The sequence below is a fragment of the Primulina tabacum genome, chromosome 4, assembly GCF_025594145.1.
Source record: "Primulina tabacum isolate GXHZ01 chromosome 4, ASM2559414v2, whole genome shotgun sequence".
NCBI lineage: Eukaryota > Viridiplantae > Streptophyta > Magnoliopsida > Lamiales > Gesneriaceae > Primulina > Primulina tabacum.
The window spans coordinates 4,977,852-4,997,413 of record NC_134553.1 but is presented as its reverse complement, the minus strand read 5'-3'; the positions used below and the strand labels follow the sequence as shown (position 1 = coordinate 4,997,413).

General features: G+C 33.5%; 3 protein-coding genes across 8 annotated transcripts; 1 reads left to right on the top strand and 2 right to left on the bottom strand.

The window, feature by feature from the left end:
- The first annotated feature begins 3,760 nt into the window (after positions 1–3,760).
- Positions 3,761–7,429, top strand: LOC142542691 (zinc finger protein CONSTANS-LIKE 10-like). Of its 4 annotated transcripts, none has more exons than XM_075649464.1 (5): positions 3,761–3,927; positions 4,415–5,033; positions 6,281–6,508; positions 6,626–6,930; positions 7,005–7,429. In XM_075649464.1, the coding sequence occupies exons 2-5, from the start codon at positions 4,524–4,526 to the stop codon at positions 7,132–7,134; spliced, it is 1,173 nt and encodes a 390-aa protein (XP_075505579.1). In that variant the 5' UTR covers positions 3,761–3,927; positions 4,415–4,523; the 3' UTR covers positions 7,135–7,429. The 4 variants fall into 4 exon arrangements, with proteins under 4 accessions (XP_075505579.1, XP_075505577.1, XP_075505578.1 ...); XM_075649462.1 differs by having other exon boundaries at positions 3,761–4,017; XM_075649463.1 differs by having other exon boundaries at positions 3,761–4,064.
- Positions 7,430–8,048: 619 nt separating this feature from the next.
- On the bottom strand, positions 8,049–11,836 carry LOC142542690 (protein phosphatase 1 regulatory inhibitor subunit PPP1R8 homolog). Of its 3 annotated transcripts, none has more exons than XM_075649461.1 (3): positions 11,651–11,836; positions 10,321–10,913; positions 8,049–9,090 (listed from the first exon to the last, which is right to left on the bottom strand). In XM_075649461.1, exons 2-3 carry the CDS (start codon positions 10,773–10,775, stop codon positions 8,286–8,288), a joined length of 1,260 nt encoding a protein of 419 aa, XP_075505576.1. In that variant the 5' UTR covers positions 10,776–10,913; positions 11,651–11,836; the 3' UTR covers positions 8,049–8,285. The 3 variants fall into 3 exon arrangements, with proteins under 3 accessions (XP_075505576.1, XP_075505574.1, XP_075505575.1); XM_075649459.1 differs by lacking the exon at positions 11,651–11,836 and adding an exon at positions 11,250–11,591; XM_075649460.1 differs by lacking the exon at positions 11,651–11,836 and adding an exon at positions 11,340–11,591.
- Positions 11,837–11,975: 139 nt separating this feature from the next.
- LOC142542693 (farnesyl pyrophosphate synthase 1-like) lies at positions 11,976–15,998 on the bottom strand. Its single transcript, XM_075649466.1, has 11 exons — positions 15,743–15,998; positions 14,253–14,277; positions 13,992–14,107; positions 13,812–13,898; positions 13,607–13,723; positions 13,435–13,523; positions 13,063–13,114; positions 12,874–12,969; positions 12,687–12,731; positions 12,499–12,588; positions 11,976–12,413 (listed from the first exon to the last, which is right to left on the bottom strand). Exons 1-11 carry the CDS (start codon positions 15,872–15,874, stop codon positions 12,213–12,215), a joined length of 1,050 nt encoding a protein of 349 aa, XP_075505581.1. The 5' UTR covers positions 15,875–15,998; the 3' UTR covers positions 11,976–12,212.
- Positions 15,999–19,562: the final 3,564 nt, after the last annotated feature.

The window sequence follows — 19,562 nt, the reverse complement described above, 5'->3', positions numbered from 1 at the left end:
GCTGTCAATATCAAACTCACCACATTGAAAACAATTGAAATATAAATCCAGATCGTAAGCAGCATCGAATTTAAAGCGCATTACCCATTCCAACCCGAAAGATAATATCACCCAAAGAATTTCAATCCATGGTTATTCTACAAACCCAATCTTTTCGGTACCTGACAACTCAATCCTAATACATATACGTAAGAGTCGACAAAAAATATACCTTTAGGCAAAATTGGGAAGAAAAAAATAGAGACGGGACATTATTCGAAATGCTTCCACTCTTTATTAAAGTTCCAATCTTGGAATGACAATTTAAAACAATTAGAGGGCTTTTGTGATCTCCAATCCTTTGTTTCTCCAAGATACAAGAATGCTGACAACAATTGGAATCGATTGCAGGTGGCAAGAATATTGATCGCCGAAAAATAATGGAACGCAGATATTTTGGAAAAAAAGAAGAAGAATTATTAAAATTGAGGAATAGTCTCTCCAGGTACAGAGACCTAGAGCAGGGTGGGGGCGGCACGGGACGGGGACGGCGCCTCGTTGGCAAATGATCGTTTTTCACGTGCTGTTCTTTCATTTTATCTTCATTAGACACGTGTACATTTTAAGAAATTAAAATAAGATTCTTTTTCTGTCCGATCACTAAAATGGTTTAATAATGATAATCTATGTTTTGCTATACATATTATTAAAATTGATGAGTTTAGAGTAAATAACTAAGTTTCGTGGTAAATCAAAAGTACTTATCTTCTCAAAGGTACGAGACGATTTCACGGGTCTACTTTTGTGAGACGGATCTCCTATTTGGATCATCCATGAAAAAGTATTATTTTTCATGCTAAGAGTATTATTTTTTATTGTGAATATCGGTAGGGTTGACCCGTCTCACAGATAAAGATTCGCGATCCATCTCACAAGAGACTTACTACTTCTCAAATTACAAAAATGTTTCTTTTTTATTTAATAAAACATATTGCAAAAGCCTATTTAATAAATTTGTATCTTGTTTATAGCACCGAGTATTTATCGCTGTCAAAAGTTATAATTGATGATAACGATGTAAATCGAATTTTTTAAAATCATAAAGGCAACTCAAAAGCAAGTAATGTACAGAGAATCCAACCCGTCATCTGGCGAGGCGGTTGTCCGGTGAGTTGAAAAATATTGAATCCAACCTAACCCTATGCAGATTGCGGGTTAGGTGGGCCACCTGCAGCCGAACCCATCCAAAAAAAAAGAAAATCTAAATAATCCATTATTTGATCATTTCATAAATAACAATTTCTAGAAAAATCATAATAAAATTGTTAATTTTTAATTTCATTCTTCTGCATGTTAGTCAAAGTAATAGCACAAAAAATTAACAAATTTCACTACAAAAATACATATATATATATATATATATATATATATATATATATATATATATATATATATATATATATCTTCTTCTTTTTTCTTCAACCCAAGTTCATCGCGGGTCAACCACATCCCGTACAGACTGGACCCATTTAGGTCCATCTTTAAATGTGTAGATGAAATTTCAACTCAACCCACTTAAATTGTTTGACGAGACAGACTAACCTGACGGGCCCAATCATACTGAAGCTCTATCAAACACCACGTTTCGATTACTCGTCGAACATACATAATTATTACAAAACAAATTATGCATAATTTGTGTAATTTAAAATTATTAATTAACTTATATAAAAAACACATACTGTGCATAACCGTTTGTTGGGATGATTGGGAATATGGTATATATTGCTAGTATATTATAAATAATATGGATAATAATCAAAATAATTATTTAAATTTGCTTATTTTGTAAGATGTTCAATTATGATCTAGTTCGGTCTCAAATAAAATTTTGAACCGTATTTTATCGATACATTAATTTTTTATAATCAAATCACGAATTTCAGTTTTGTGTGGTATTGATGATTATTTTTAATTAGTTACTCTGCACACGCGATGCATGTGTGTACAGTCTTTTTTATCATTATCGATGGACTAAAGTAAAATTTGACAAATTATGGAGAAACTAAATTGATATTTGAATTGTTGAAATTAGAAAAATAAAAATAAAAGTGTGTTTTGAAATTTAAAAAAAACAAAAAATAAAAGTGTAATATTAGTATCATATAAGGGTAAATTTGGAAGTAAAAGTTGATGTCCTTTTTAGATGCTTACTATCATGTCTTCAACTTTAATAAAATACAATAGATATACGAGTTCACAGTGAATTAGTTTATGCAACAATGTAACTTGGAAAAAAAAGCAGCAATTAAAGTTGAGTGATTTGTTGCATTAATGTAATTGGTTTGGATCGGTTTAAATTATTTATCTAAAATTTGAACCAAACCAATTTTAACCGTTTGGTTGATTTTTTTGGAATGTTGATTTGATTAAAAAAAACATTAATGTGACATTATGAAATGCTGAATTGTCAGCACTCCATAAAAAATACCAAAACATGAAACACAACCTAATTTGTATAATCAAAATACAAAATATGCAAACTTAGAAAACTATTTTGAATCTATCCTAGAATAATAATAGTTCTACTGCATGGCCTATGACGAAAAAAAAAAATTTTAATCTATATGATTTTATCGATGTCGTTGTCATGTAATTGTCATATTATAAAACAAGAAAATAATATAATAGCACACTTCATTATATTTAAATAAATTTCTAAAAGTGATTGTTGATATGAAATAATTGTCTTTGTTGGGTAGAGCTATCGAACCATGATGCTTGAGCTGTTATGCAGTTAAAAAAATTTGAGTTGCACAATTACCATCGGCTATCGTTTTTGATAAAGCGGTAAACTCTCGGTCTTACCATTGATATCAGAATCAATGTCATGAGATCGATTCTTATTGATGACAAGAAGTACATTTTTTATTGAGAGATATATTTTTTAGGTACGATAATTATTCTTACCGGATAGAGCAATCGAATTATGACATTTGAACTGATATGTGATTTAAAAGATTTGAGTTACGCCATTACCACCAGTTATAACTTTTAGTAAAGTGTCAAACGCTCGATTTTACAGTGATATCCAGTTAAACAGTAAAAAGAAAACATAAAATAGGTAATCAATTATTTCACCTGTCATTTTATCAACTTCCCAACTACATTTTCTATACTATTTATTTTCATATTTTTATTATGAATTATTGTTTTCTATCTTTATTTTTTAAATAACTATTATTAGCCACAACAATCAATAATTCATTCTCAATATTTAAAAAAAAAAAAACTGAAAAATTATGGATACATTCAGTAAAACCTATATAAACTACTCTAAAATAATAAATTATCCGGCCCCTTAATAATATAATAATTTTTCTAAATACCTTACACAATTCTATAATCTAATAAATATAATTATCTAAAATTACACACATAACTAGAACTATTAGTAAACATACTCACATTATAAAGTTCATGCGAGATCGTCTCACATATCAATTTTATTAAATAGATATCTAACTCGATTCGATTTATAAAAAAGTTTAAATTTTATGTTAAAAATATTATTTTTTATTTTAAAGATCGAGTTAACTCATATCACAAAAAATAAATATATGAAACGATAGCACGAAACATCTTTCAATTAAAAAAATTAGCTGGAACGGACACTATTCTAATGGATATAGTGGGTACGTGGGACGATAAGATCAAAGGATAAAACTGATGCCAGCAACAAGAAAAGGCGAGATATTTTCGGCATTCCCGAATAAAAAAAAAGAGCAAGAAAAGGACCTCGTGCTCTTATTATTCAGCATTAAACCTTCTATCTACCCGTGGACATCACATACGGCATCCAACATCACGTACACTTTTTCGCACTTTATCCCAAATAACACAGACAATCCTTCTGCTCTGCTGCTGCACTTTGTTTCCAAAAAAACGGTGTGTGATTCTCGATTGTTCACTCGTGGGTATATTGATGTATAGTCTGTCTGCGGGGTTCATGGTTCGGATTTATCTAGATTCTTGGCTGTAGGAAACACCCTCAGACTCTATTAATTCTCGATTCTCTGGTTATAGTTTTGTCTTCGGGGTCAAAGTATTGTATGTTTTGTTTATCTCGTATAACCATGATCAGCTGTCTATGAAGTTTTTTCCTTTTAATTCTATGGTATTACTTTGTTCACTATAATAAATCTGAAAATTGCGAATTCGTGAGTTGTTGCAAAGTTAGTTACAAGAAAATAAATTCACTCGATTTTATGGTTTCTTGATGTGGTAAATTACGTCGTGGATTGGAAGTTTATAGCTTTTCATTTGCAAGATACCCTTTTGATCGTTGCCTTGCGAGTATTTAACTTTTTTTGCCATTGGGCTGTTGTATTGAGATATTTTGTTGGCTTGTGATATTGCTGTCCTATTCCTGCAGACGATGAAGATGCTCAAGTTTTGGTTTTGCACGGTGTTTGGTCCATTTGGTTATTAATTGTTCTCATTAAGCAAGCTTGCAGAGTGGAGAGTCACTGAGTTGGAAGAATATGGGTCAATTTTGTGATTTCTGCAGGGTGCAAAGATCTATGGTTTATTGTAGGTCTGATGCTGCCTTCTTGTGTTTATCCTGTGATCGTTCCGTTCATTCCGCCAATACACTTTCTAGGCGCCATTCGAGGACCCTTGTTTGTGAACGATGCAATTTTCATCCTGCAGTAGTAAGGTGTATTGAGGAGATGATTTCACTTTGTCAAAACTGCAATTGGTCTAGCCATACTACCCCGGAATCTAGTACAGAGCACAAAAGGCAGACGATCAATTGTTACTCGGGATGTCCTTCTGCAGCCGAGCTATCAAGGATTTGGTCCTTCTTTTCCATCGAATTTTCATGTTCCAACCCCAAAGAAGGCTCGTTGAGTCTTGAAAAAGAAGATCAAAACCTCTCTCCATGTCCATCATTGCCGTTAGATCATACAGATGAGGCTGCTATGGATCCCATGGCTTCTGATATTGACCAATTTTGTGGAAGTGGATATTCGGATCCTCTTAATGAGAAGGTAACCTGAGATTTTCCGAAATCTTATCTCCTTTTTTATTCTTAAGTTCAACATTCCATGTATGAAAATTGGAGGCTTAATGTCAAGTTCATCAGCAGCATTGTAGGGGAAAAGGTCCTTATTCGACTCATTTCATTAAAGATTACATCTAAATCATTAATTCTTTTCCCTTTTCAATTGGAAAATATCTTTATCCCCATAGATATTTTGGCAATACTGATTTCTTCATTTATCAGTAAGGCAAGACAATGTTCAAGTGTTGTTTGTCTTTCTTTTCTTTTGCTTCAACACTTGGATACTAGATTATTTATACGGATCAGTAGTGTTAAGATCTTCGCTTCTATTTTGTAAAAAGTGATCTTCCGGTCTAAAAATGCATAAAATAATAGGTCCAATTCCCCTGCATTCATGCTGTTTTGGCTGTTTGTTGGTCGATGGGAGAGGAATTCCGAGAAGGTACGCAACTAATCCTTGGTTCTATTTTAACTGACTAGAAGGTATGTATCCTTTCTCCATTTTCAGCTTAAATACTGGCAGTTTTGGTGCAACTGCCAGTCTTTTAGAACCTTTTTTGGGTAAAAATTTGATAGAGGCACAAAAGGATAGCATAGTGTGACGACAAACTGAATCTAATTGTTCTTCATTTATGATAATTGCTGGCTAGGTACTGACTTTGTTCAAGTGTCTAGTGTTTGAATCAGCACAATACTCTGATTGATAACAGCTGCCTAATGTTTCCAAGTTTGGAAAAAATATACGAGTCTGAGTTATGGTAATTGCGTAGGAACCAACTGATTCTTGATAATATTGCTCACAGTGGCGAGAAATGAAATGTTGACATTTAGAAAATATAGCTAATGAGTTCAAAATGCTTGCAAAAAAATCAGATACCAGTCTATAAGATGTTCTGCAGCTCTAAAAATAACAACCCTTGTCTCAGAGCTACCCCACGTCACAAAGCGACAGCTAGCTCGAGGGACCCCTGGAGTTGTCTGACAGTGAAGGGGAGTCCAACAGGATGTACTCTCCTCGAGAAAGGGGGGAATATTAATTGATTTTACGTGTGTCTTTATGCATTAAGTTTGCCAAAATCATTTCTCTCGATTTACACAGACGAATATAACGTGTGAGTTCGGAAAGTGAAGAATTATCCAGGGTTTAAGTTCATGTATTTAAGATTTTTTAGCTTAAGTTTATATTCGAATGATATCAGACTTTGAATGTAATGGACTGAGCCGATGATGTAGGCAAGTTCATCGAGAATAAAACATCTTGGATCGTTGCATGATGATATTCTCCATGAAGACTTCAACAACTCAGATATTGACTTGAGTTTGGATAACTTTGGCATTCTTTTTGGTGAATCTTTTGATGAACCACAACCATTTTTTGAAAATGGAGGAATTGATAGCTTGTTCGAAATTGGAAACATCCTTGATACTGAATTTGATGCAGAGAGTATACCTGTTGCAAAGGTTTGCCCTTGTCATCTCTTATTTTTCCATATGACCTTTCTCCCTGTTGACCCTTTCTATTGTTTTCTTTTTTGACACACATTTTCGAGTTATTATTAATTTGTCGAAATATTTTAGGGCTCAGACAGAAAGAGTAAAACAATGCTGCAGGCATGCGAGTTCTATTCTAATCTCATCACAAGCTCCAAATCTGACCCAAATATTTGCTTCCCCAGAGCAGCACCAGCACCATCTACTGTCATACTTTCTTTTTCGGGTTTTACCAATGAGAGTAGCACTGGAGATCTCCAAGAATATGGGTTGTCATCAATCCCATCACTAGGGGGCAACCCATTTGATATCCCTTGTGCTGAAAATCAGTTCTCATCGGCTACACGGAATTGTGCAGTCTTGAGATATAAAGAGAAGAAGAAATCGCGCAGGTATGTAAAAATTGCTGGAAACTGTAAGTATGGTGTGAGAACTAAGTATAATGTCGTTGAAAACTTGTTAGCAGGTTTGATAAAAAGATAAGGTATGTCTCACGTAAAGCGAGGGCAGATTCTAGGATGCGTGTGAAGGGACGTTTTGTCAAGACGGGTGATCCATATGATTTTGATCCTTCACACCTGACAAGAAGCCAATGAATGTAACGAGAAATCTGAAGGTTTTGGACTCTAGCTTTTACTTTGTGGTGGTGGATTCTTGTGTACTGTACTTGTTTTTTCTTGTATATTTGTATGGCCACAATTATCCTCCCATATAGACTTTGCATTTTCTGTGCAAATGTTAGATACATATGCTGTAACATTTGTTTTTCTTTTGCGCAATCAGCTTGTTAAATTTTTGACTTTGGATGCCAACATTGCAATAGCTAATGTTGAGTACTTGAGTTGAAAGTCATTTTGTATTTTGGTGATAATGTAGTATGAATTTTGACCAGATTCTTTTGTTTTATTGTGTTCCTGCTGTCTTTTGCTTCCCTTTTCTTGAGTTTGCTTGAGCCATTGCAGCAGTTCTCTCTAGGTTTTCGCCCTACGTTTGGCCTCTTACTCCTCTTACTTGGAGCTTGCTTCTGAGAGTTAGTGGTACAGCTATTATCCCGATTCTTACCTGGTTTTACTTTAAAAATAAAAATAAAAATAGAAATCAAGTATATAAAATTGAAGAATGAAAAATATAGATATTTATTTTTTAAAAAAGTTTATCTAATGTGCATCTTTACTATATAATAAATCAAGAAATGATATACGATATTACAGAAAGTTTGTCAAATTGACTTTATGCGCGCACAAATTGATTATATTATAATTTTTAGCAAAAATATATATTACTTTGAGAAATTATAACTTGTGTGCTTTGTTGGCAGTCTTTTTATTCAAGCAGTATAAGAAATGGAAGAGCGGAGAGGAATAAATCGTCCAGTTTTAGATGGTACAATTTATTCTCAATATGGTTTCAGGGAAACTACCGGCTTCAGAATATTTTACACTTGTATTCTTCCATAAAGAATTTGAAAACACAAAATGCTGCCTCCATGAGAAAGTAGAATCCCAGAGTATACAGAGCAGCCATGATATAGAAATTCAAGAAAGTTAGATGAATTCTCAACGGTCTTACATGTATATATACCAAGTATGAAAAGTAACAACCAAACTGAAGGTTGCACATGTAGGGGCACATGACAGAAGAGAACAGGTCAAATAAGGTACAACAAAACTTTCCATTACGGAAGGAGATCATATGGCGGCGGTGGAATAATAACTTTTGTCCTTTGAGTGGAATCATCACATTCCGCCTATTCAAACAGATCATCACCATTATCATTGTCATTGTTGCCAAGGTCACTTTCAGATTTACTAGGAGACACTTCTCTACCACCAGATCCCGAAGATGTGTGCGCCCAAGAAGAACCAACTTTGAAACCAAATGATTCTCCGTAAAGATCCTCATAGATTCCACCATTCTTCGCAGGGGCAGCCTTGACCTTGTTCAAAACTAGTTGAAGTTTCTCTGTCACTCCTTTTTTATGGGAATTAGACTCTTTCACAGAGGCCTGTTGATCTTTTCCTTTCGGTATTACAGTTGTCTGTACAAGAGATTCATATTTCCCAACAAGACTGCCTCCTTTTACGCCAACAGGACCAGGTTCTGTCTCCACATCAGCTCCATCAGAATATCCAACTATTTCGACCAGCTCGGCCCCAACCTGATCCTTAAATGTAACTCTTGTTCTTCTGATTCTCTTACGCGGTCTCTCCATTATCTGGTTTCCATCCTCTGTACCTGATGAGCTGATTGCTCCTGGAGATTTTGAAATTATATCAAGTTTTCTCATCCCATTTAGGGACCGACTGATGTAAGTGTTATAAGCCAAAGCTGCATCTTCATCAGAGGAATCTGGAGGCGGAGGCGAAGCAATCTCTGTGGGTTGTGGGGGTGGTGGGAAAAGAGCAGCATTATTCTTCCTCAAAATGTAAGTTCTAGTTGAAGCAGCAAACCGGAGGGACTGCCCAACCTCGAGCTCAACGGGAGAATCTTTGGTCAATCTCTCATTTGCGACAAATGTACCATGAGCAGATCCTAAATCAATCACGTATACACTGTAAGAAAGATATGCAAGCCAGTTAGTGCATATGATATGGAAAATGCTTCAGAATAGTCAATGAAGCTTAACTGATATATAGGCACTCTACTCAGAATTATGAATTTGATCATACTTTTGCCCACATATTACATGGAGAAGTGATGTTATACAGCATTGCAGTGGCAAACTATTTAAGTGTGTCATGATAAATCAAATGAAAAGAACACCATTAGCATGAACATTTTAAGCTCAAAACACTGTGCCCATCAGAATCAACATATTGCATAATAAATGAATCCATGATGAATAGCTAAACCAAAGAAACTAAGCCTCACAAACACCTTATCCCAAGCCACTTTCTTTCAACTTCAGTATTTTAACCCAGAAAGTACTTCTGTCATTCATACAAGTTTACCTACCAAGCAAATACAGACTGTGATATGAATCCTCTTACGCAAGAAAAGCAAACACGATTAAAACAACGATTTAGGATCCGTGTTGTGTTATCCCGACCTTTTGAATCAAGTAATTGCGCGAGCTTTACCCCTAAACCACGAGGTTCCGTAATAAACGATCACAAATAAACAACCGACACTCAAACGAACCTTCAAAGAACTCGTCTTTGATAATCCGTGCAAGAATGATCGACAAACGCCACAAAGTATAAACTTTGATAAGTTTGATTTTGAACAAAGCAAAAGCTTTTATTGTTATGAATTGTGTTGAAACATTCGTGCAAAATATACTTACATACTCAAAAGATATCAATATCTAGTTACCAAAATAATCAGGACTCTAAACTAGGAAACAAGGATTTTTCCCGCAGCTCTTCGCGCTCGGGCGGTAAGATTTGGCCGCTCGGGCGTCGAGGCTTCTGACTCCTCATCATTTATCAGTTGAATAATGTTCCTATGACTCCCAAACTTACTCCCATGCATCACGAACCCTTCGACACTTTGCACCTTGCTTGTAAGCCCTTCTTGATTGTTCATGACTCCATGTAATGCCTCCTTGAATCTCTTTAGTCGTCCTCTCGTGATTGGTCCCTTCGCCAACTCTAAAAGATCTCATGCTTTTTTTGGAATTTGACCATCCGTGATCACATCAACTGTCTAAATATAGCATTTGCAAGTCTATTTGAGATTCGGGACCTTAATTCTGATAAAAAAAAAATACACTTCAACCACGAAGAAAAAAATATAAAGAACATGAGTAGAGTATCAAAACGGTGACATAGATATCAAACCTTCCACCTTTGTGAGGGATGACAGCTGCATGTTGGCGTGAGACAGACTGATGGTCAAGCACAAAATCACAAGCATGAAATTGCCTACCAAATATATTCCTCCGTTTGTTCAATTTAATCACATCCAAAACTTCCCGATCCTTCATGACATCAAGATAATAAACAACAGGGCGAGGCTCAATTGCCCAATCGGGAGGTTCCCAGGTTGACTGACCCCCTCCAATCTGGGTCAGTAGTTGAGTGGGCACAGCAGTTGGCAGACCATCTGAAGTTGTACCATTTTGCAGTGTTTTATGTTGGCTTAAGTATTGGTTTTGTGTGTACGAAACTTTTGGGTGAATTGTTGAAGCTGCAGATGGCTGAGTAGCTGCTTTTGTGGTTGAAGTTGGAGTGACTGAGAAAGGTTCCAAAGACTCCGCTTTCTTGAAACGATCAAGACCCGCTCTTCCATGCATAGTTTATGGACTGTACTGCTCATAAAAATCCTCTTGTAACACCAACAAGGAATTAAAAGAGACCACCTTGTAACACCACTCTTTCAACCTATAGAAAGCAACCCACGAAACTCTCTTGCTTCCTTTTAACTTCACCCCCTGCCAAAAACCCAACTCCCACTGAGAACAAAAACTCATATAGGAGTAACCAAAACACCAATGTCAAATAGCATAAATGCTCGAACAAACGCCAGTACCCCGGATACTCACCAATCAACTAACACAACTTGAAAATCAGTAGGTAAACAAGCAAAAATTGTTATCATTCATTAATAAAACCCAGCTTCGCTCAAACATTAGCATTTCCAAACGACAATGCAAGTGTATGAAACAGTTCAACCCACAACAAAAAAAGATCGTTCATCGGAGAAATTAAACAATAACAATAATAAAAGCAACATGATCAAAGAAAATGGTATTTAAATCAGTGATCACCAATCTATAATCACTCCATCTTCTAAAATTCGGGCACAAAAAGTTCGCTAAGAAAAGTAGCGAGGTGAGAAAACGGGGATTTAAACTTACCTCTTTGTAAAAACTTACATAATCTCCCATTTATGGATTTACAGAAAATATCAAAAAAAAAAAAAAAGAAGGAAAAACTCGATACCAAGGTGAAGCGAATACTAAAAAATGGTGCGAGAGAGATGGATAATTGATGGCGAGAAGCCGAGGAGAATAAAGCCGGAAGAACGATATTGGGCCCGGGTATCGGTAACAGTCATCTAAAGGCCCAGGTTATGTTTGGATTGAGCGATTTGGATCCATTATGATTTTTTTTATTATTAAATAAATAAAACAATTTTCATTCATCGATTTGGATCCCTCGTGATTACCGGATCATTCTATTTCCCACCGGCAGCCTCCTCAAGTTAGCTGGAGCACTCCCCCTTTAGACTTTCTGAAATGCAACGGTATTCTCGAGCGGAGGCAAAGTTGGCTATGGAAGCATAATCCGAAACGACCAAGGAGCAGTAATTGCAGCTATACAATGAAGCATTCCAGGTCCATTTATTGCTGAAGATTTAGGGATTAGGGAGACGCTGAGTTGGGATAAAGATTCAAACTTCTAACATTATCCTTGAATCATATTCTCCTCACACTCTGCAGCACAAGATTTCTCTCAAGTTAGTTTAATAGTGGAAGAATGTAAAATCAAAATGAATATTCAATCGAGGTCGTGACTCCGTTTTATTTTTAACCCTTGAAGTTACAAATTACAATAGACAAAGAAGTGAAACCACTAGAAACTAATACAAACAACAAAATAGGGGAATTCGTTACCCTCCTTCCACCATAAAATACAAACACATCAAGAAATGAAATAGGATTTCTTTTGACTAATCAAAACTTCCCATGCTTCATTTCTTCATTCAGAATCCCACACTATCAGCTATCCTACTTCTGTCTCTTGTAAATCTTGCCCAAGAAAGATTTCAGGACAGCCTGCACAGCTTTACTCGGATGAGATTCGATGGAGCTTGTTATTTTCTCGTAGCTCTTGCTTTCATATTCTGAGAATACCCCTTGGAGATTAATGTCGTTGTACAGGGCTTTGATTTTCGCCACATTGCTAGGATTGGGATTTCCATAGTTTTCCTAGAGGTAAATCTGTATGTTAATGCGCGGTTTTGTTTCGAAAGCTGGTTTAGAAAAGTGGAGATATTTGATTATATTTTCTTACGAATAGGATTTTCTTTTGCTCATCGTTGCAAACCTCCAGCGCTTTGACTACTAGCCAAGAACACTTGAAATCTTCAATATCCGTTCCAATCTGGTGTTTGCATGGCAATCAAAAAATAAAAGACCGTAATAAAAAAGCCTTAAATTTACTAAGGTTTCAATGCAACAAACAATGTTCAGGATCTTTACCTTCCCAATTGTCTCAGGATTACCAAAACAATCCAAATAATCATCCTGAGAAAACCACAAAAATAATAATAATAAAATATGATAAACTGATTCATTGCTTGAACTCATACCTTGAGACTTTAAATTAACAAACATAATATCTAACATGCATATCAATATCCATGAGAGAGGAAGTGGAAAATATTACCTGTACTTGGAAATAAATCCCCATATCAATAAGCACATTCTTCACGTCTACGTGGTTGTCTAGGTTCTCACCAGCCATGAGCAATGCACATGCAACCTGAGAGATAATCAATATTGTTCAGGTCAAAGGCTAAATAACTGCATTTTGACAATCATATAGAGTAGCTCGATGTCAATTTTCCCCACTTACTGGGAGGTAAAATGAGTAGTAAGCAGTCTTGTACTGAACAATGCGACGATGACTGCACAAATTTCAAAAAATCAATCTGACAATAAATAACATAAAATAATTGAGTCTCACCACATGAAAATAGAAATAGGTATCTATCAGTTGCAAAGTCCAGCAGAAACTAGTATCGCAGAGAAGTTATGCTATTTATTTTTAATCTTCGGGCTCGTGAAAGGCCTGAACAAATAATGAGTCCTTACTCTCAGAATATGCACTATATACAGTAACTTGACATATCCTGAGATCTAGCATCCGAGGCAACTGTGTATAAATTGTCTAATCGGTGCTGGATAATTTGCAAGTTACTTATTTCAAAACCCTTCAGGTACTCACAGTGACGATGAGTATTTAGATAAATCCTTTTCCCCTTCAATAGTTGTGATCAAATCTATCATTTGTCCTGAGGCAGTTTGGAACTCCACCTAAAACATGACAAAATCAGTCGACAGGCAGTAACACGGTAAAACATTTGAGCCAGATCCTAGTTATTTATAAGTAAATTTACCTCATTAAACAAATCCAGCAGATCCACATAGTACGGCTTTTCCCTGAAATGCTTTTTGAGAATTCTAGGGATTTGGTTCCGAAGTATGATTCCATCATTAGCAGCAATCAGACCAACCTAAACAGAAGGTTCAATCAATATAACGATCAAGAACACATCATTTTTATGGTAGTGGTAAAGAAAACAATAGTAAATATAGCCAGACCTTGGGGACTCGAAACCAGCATGGTTGACCACGCCGTGTGTGAGAACTATCCATTATGTCATCAAGGACAAGAAAATACGCTTGAAGCTGCACATTATATCTCATATGAGTCAAATTCATTCTCAGAGAAATGCACAGATAGATCCATTTGCAGTACTTAGAATGAGTAGAATAGCTCACCCACTCAATGCACCATCCCAGAGCGCTAGCAAGAAAAACTTCTTCTTCTGTCAGATCTTTGCCTTCTTTTAGTAACTTATAGCTATCAATAACAGATAGACCTCTATTTAACTTCCCTGCAAGCAACACCTGAATCTTTAGCATAAAATCTTTTAGTTTTAAGAATCTTATATGAATGTTTCTATTTTTTTTTATATTAGTGCAAAAACTTGCAGCTCAGGAACTCAGATCTAGAAATGAAGTAAATGATTCACATCTGACCTCCAGGCACATTGTAGTCCAGCATCTGCAAATATTTAAAATGGCACATCAGAAACAACAATGAAATTGTAAAGTAGGAAATGGCATGCAAACTCAGTCAACATTTTATTATTGCTAATATTTACACCTGCTTCATTCTACAACTTAAAAAAACTTAACAGACGGAAGAAAAGATAGCACTCAATGATCTAACCATAAAAAATCAGTCTTTTTTTAAAGGTATATGATCACATTTGATTTTAAAATAATAACTTTTCACACCTTCTAAAATTGAACAAGGATGTCGTGAATTGATTTACTCAAACATTGCAAAAACCAAAATAGTAGGCCAAAAATTAGCATTTTTGTATATTGTGACGAGAATATGTATGAAAATTGTCTTAGTATAAAGGAAAACACGACTTTGTCAATATCCAATTTCAAATTGTTAAGCAATACACTTTTATGAAATAGAGACATAAATATTCATGTGTATGATGTATGGAGGTTGGGAGAAGAATAAAGAAAAGAAATTTGATATCCGAGGAAACCACTATTGTAGGCCAAGATACCAAAGAAGAAGGAAGAAAATCAATTGAATTCCATTAAAAGCGTTAAGATGCCAAATCAGAAACGAAATTAAAAGTGAAAGGAGGAATTTTTGAATAGCAACAAAGCACTTCTGTATCTTTCGTGAACTTTTCCTGAAAGAGGGAATTTTTGCCGATTGCACTAGATTATGCTACCATTCTCAAATAAATAACGGGATCTTGATAAAAGGTGACCCCAATCACATTAGTTAGTAATTGATGCTCTCAAGATGAATTAACTTTTGATAGACAAAAGTATGTTGCCGAAAAGATCAGCATCCCATATTCAAGAAAAAAAGTGAACATCTTTTATGCTCACTTTAAAGGAACCGCAGGAGGACTTTGTGTTGAAAGGAATTTATGATGCTATTTCGCCACCAAACAATCCATATGCCCTTCCCACATTTAAAATAATATCTGAAAACGATAAAGTTGTATTCTACAGCTTACAGAGTTACAGTCAATTCCAGTTTTAGATTAGCTGTGATGTAACAGGCTAGTGACACAACATCACACATCTATCGTGCCATCACATGCATCACTCTGACAGAAACCAAATTCTTCCCAAATGGATGCTTCCAAAAGTAATGATGAAGTTTGAGAATTTTTCCGAAATTTGGTTTTGAAGATTGAATAGAAACATAGCCATTTAAGACGATGGTTCAGCCAACACCCACGATCTGAAGTTTCGGCAAACATGAAATTGAATCTCAGAGAACTCGGATATCGAAAACATTCCAAAAATTCAAAATGTTTTCCACCCAGGCCATCCGCACCATAATTCAGTAACATATACATAATAAGTCCACGTTTGATCTTCTTTTCCAAAAATTTCTAATATCAGCACACCACACAATCACATTCCAGTCCAGTGTCAAACAAAACGAACAGAAAAATGAAAGTAAGAATTGAAGAACACACCCGCTCCACCCATTGGCGAGAATCGTCAGTCCATTCAAAAGCAGGGTCATTCAAAAGCTCATATTTGAGCACGGAGTACACTCCCAAAAACGCCGTCCTCAGATCCGACTTCTTTCCGTTCAGATTCGCCATGTCTCCGCCCGAATATTGCAGAATTCACGGGTCAGAAATTGCGTTCAGTGCTATATATATTTGGTTCTCAGCTTTTGTAGCTCTTGCCATTAGCAAAGTGCGGTATCACCTGCATTTATTGTACTTGGATTGGATCGGATGCCTAATTTAAATTTAAAGATATTATTTGGAATTACCTAATTTGGGTCTACCAATAATAAAGTGGCTTTTCAGTTTTCCCCACCATATATGTCCTTCGAAAAAATCGGGTGCGGCTGATTACGGTGAGTTTTTTCGAAAAAAACTTTTCGTGAGATAGTCTAACAGATCAATTTTGTGTGTCGAATTTTTTATTTAATTCATTCAGAAAAAGTATTACTTTTTATGTTAAGATTATTACTTTTATTGTGAATATCGATAGTGTTGATCCGTCTCACAGATAAAAATTCGTGATACCGTTTCACAAAAACTTACTCTAGTTTTTTTTAATTTATTTAGGTTTAGTTGTTTTTTGTGTTTTTTTTGCCCGAAATAAACAATTTTTGGGTCTATGTTCAAGTCTCGTCAGTAATACAAACAATAGATACATATTTATATTATAAAAATAACTATGATTTTTACGCAAATAACATTATTTTATTTGTGTTCACATCTATATATCATTATATAAAAAATATGAAATTCAACATTGAAATAATATTTATGTGATATTGTTGGTTGAATTCAGAATTTCACCGTTTCTTTAAATTAATTTAAAAATAAATTGTGTTTAGAAAAATAAGGTGAATGGTGAAGTTTTGAGAAAAATAAGGCAAAACTCCGCAATCAATGACGGAAGTGGACCAATACATATATATTATCTTTATTTTTAAAAAAAGTAAACCAATATATATAAATAAACAAATACAATTTTTGAAAAAATAAAGAATGCAATTTTTTATTGATAAATTACCTAATCTCTTACAAATAAAAAAAAAATTGATTGGCACGTTTAGTATTTTAAAATTATCTATCTTTCGAATTATTGAACTTGAAATTCAACTCTTATTTTTTTTTATGTGATCTCAGGTTCTGTTTTATTAAATAAGATATGTCCTAGTTCTAACATAAAACAAATAATAATATTAAAAAAATTAGAATAAAATTTTTAAAAATATAAAAATAGCAGTGGACATTTCAATGTGGTAGCCGCTTCCTCTACTACTAGTGACAGACACTACGATATTTTTGCAACGTCCCCGGTTTGTAAAACTCCACCGTTCACCTTACTTTAAAAATTAATTTAATAAAAAAATCCGAATTTCACGTACATTGATTAAAAATAAAAACTAAAACAATGACAAAAAATTTTGAATTTTATTATATTTTTGTTTTATTTAATTTAAAGTATAAAAGAGTTAATAAAAGAAATTTAAAATAAAAGAGTTTCATCTCTTTCATGTCAAAAAGAGCAAAAAACTACTTTGACTCTATTGTTTGTGTATTTTTAAAAAAAATTATATTTTATGTTTATATATTTATCCACACCATGTATTAAAAGAGAGACTTTAGTGGTATTTTTGAAAGTTAATGTTTTAATTAAAAACAATATCCCAAAATTTATAATAATGAACTAATTAAATTTATTCATTTATATCTAATAAAAGTATAAAACTCATTTAAACACGTTAGCTCTCGATTGAGTATTGCCTATTATTTAAATAAAAGGGAAACTGATTATTATAGTATATTTTAAAGTCATAATTTCAAAAATGGCTTTCTTCATTACACATTTTGCATTTTGTCTTATTTAATTAAAAAATCATAAAATACTCTTTTTCTATGAACACATGTTCCGTTTTCGTGATTCATTTGTTTAATGATCTATTATTTCTCTTTAAGAGTTGATTTAACATTTGTTCAGTTTTATTTAATTTATAATATATTAATTTTTTTAATACTACTTACTTATATCAATAAACATATTTTAATAAAATTCTGAATTGTTAGTTTGAATTAGTGCATACGAAACCACCAAGATTATAATATTTTAATTACGATTGTTGCTCATCTAAAATAATATAAACAAAATCACCCATCACATGGTTATGAAATGTAATAATTACATCAATGTGATTTTATACAAATATAAACAAAAAATCCGATATTTTCAATTAAATCTCTACTTTATTCCATGCTAACATTTTATGAGTATGCACAACAAATCTTCAAAAAAATAAAATGCATAAAAATGATACTCGACAAAAAAATTATCTCAATGTATCACCACTTTATGTCCAGATGCATGGAATTCATAAGATTATTCGAGAAATTGCGAAAATCAAATAAAGAGTTTGAGATAATGAAATTGATGGTGAATAGAGTTTAAATGATAGGAGAAATCTATGTAATTTGATATGATAAAAAGACTATTTTGGTAAATTAATTTAACTGAAAACTAAAATTGATTATAGTAATTGTGTTCGGCCTATTTAAGAAAATATCTCTGTTTAAAATGGAGACCTTTCGATCGAGGGTAAATATGGAAATTGATATAGACGGCACGAGATCCTCATTCCATCGAAAGCCAATGAGGATGGAACACGTGTCTATAAGAAATGGGTTGGTTTCAAGACCCACTAGAATGTTCGGAAATTCGCAGCTTTGTTTGATTTTTGACTCTCTTTTTATTGTTGTCAACTTTTAGAATTGGCCGCAATTAATTTTAATAAAGACTTGAATTATGGTTTTGAAATGACTGGTACGACTTTAATTATCTCGTGTAAAACATTATTATTTTGGCTTTATTATATTTCTTAAGAAATCATTTTAAAAAATTAAATTTAAATTGGTGATATAATTTATTTGAATCCCTCAGACAATTTATTAAAAAAAACTAAATCCTTCGGAAAGTTATGTATTATCATATTACAAATGGGAATAATGTCCTGATACCCTTCTAGATAATAAAAAATGAAAACCGAGAATCTTACATTGGATAGAAGAATATTTATATTGAAAGATGCTTTCGATACGACGAAGATCCATGGTGAATATTTATGTAAATATCGGTCGTTGGTTGAATTACATATAGACTTACTATATTGTTAATTTTGAACAACATAAAGCAACTAACTTTGAAGTCATTGTAAATTTTTAAATATCAACTATACATTTTTTAAATTTTAAAATGCTCGATTTTTATTCAATAAAAATAGTAAATTATATTTTTTTATCACTATCGTGTCTAATCTCTAATTTTTTTAAATTTAGTAAAATATTTTTTAAAATCTTTATCCAAACTTTTGAATTTTAAATTATTATATCATTCTTATTATAATTTTTTTATATAGAAATAACTAAATAAAAAGTAACCAAAAAAAAAAAAAAAAACAGGCAAAGAATCACTAGTGTATAAATAAGCAAGAGACGCATATACAAAGTTGTTACTTCCACTCAATTCCATAATCAAATATCATCCTGTTGCTTTAAAAAATACACGGAATTTTCAAATAAACTTCTTATTTAACACAAGGCAAAAACCTGTGTTACATATTTTCACGGGTCATATTTTATGAGACGGAAATCTTATTTGGGTCATCCATGAAAAAATATTACTTTTTATGCTAAGAGTATTACTTTTTATTGTGAATATCGGTAGTGTTGACCCGTCTCACAGATAAAGATTCGTGAGACCGTCTCACAGGAGACCTACTCTTAACACAAATAA

Excerpts from the sequence above, each read along its gene's own strand:
- LOC142542691 (XM_075649464.1), top strand. The coding sequence starts at position 4,524 with ATGGGTCAATTTTGTGATTTCTGCAGGGTGCAAAGATCTATGGTTTAT. Across the intron at positions 5,034-6,280 it reads CGGATCCTCTTAATGAGAAG|GCAAGTTCATCGAGAATAAA; the intron begins GTAACCTGAGAT and ends CCGATGATGTAG. Across the intron at positions 6,931-7,004 it reads GAGAAGAAGAAATCGCGCAG|GTTTGATAAAAAGATAAGGT; the intron begins GTATGTAAAAAT and ends ACTTGTTAGCAG.
- LOC142542693 (XM_075649466.1), bottom strand. The coding sequence starts at position 15,874 with ATGGCGAATCTGAACGGAAAGAAGTCGGATCTGAGGACGGCGTTTTTG. Across the intron at positions 13,899-13,991 it reads TGGGATGGTGCATTGAGTGG|CTTCAAGCGTATTTTCTTGT; the intron begins GTGAGCTATTCT and ends TATAATGTGCAG. Across the intron at positions 12,589-12,686 it reads ATCCTGAGACAATTGGGAAG|ATTGGAACGGATATTGAAGA; the intron begins GTAAAGATCCTG and ends TGCAAACACCAG.
- LOC142542690 (XM_075649461.1), bottom strand. The coding sequence starts at position 10,775 with ATGCATGGAAGAGCGGGTCTTGATCGTTTCAAGAAAGCGGAGTCTTTG. Across the intron at positions 9,091-10,320 it reads ATCCCTCACAAAGGTGGAAG|TGTATACGTGATTGATTTAG; the intron begins GTTTGATATCTA and ends TCTTTCTTACAG.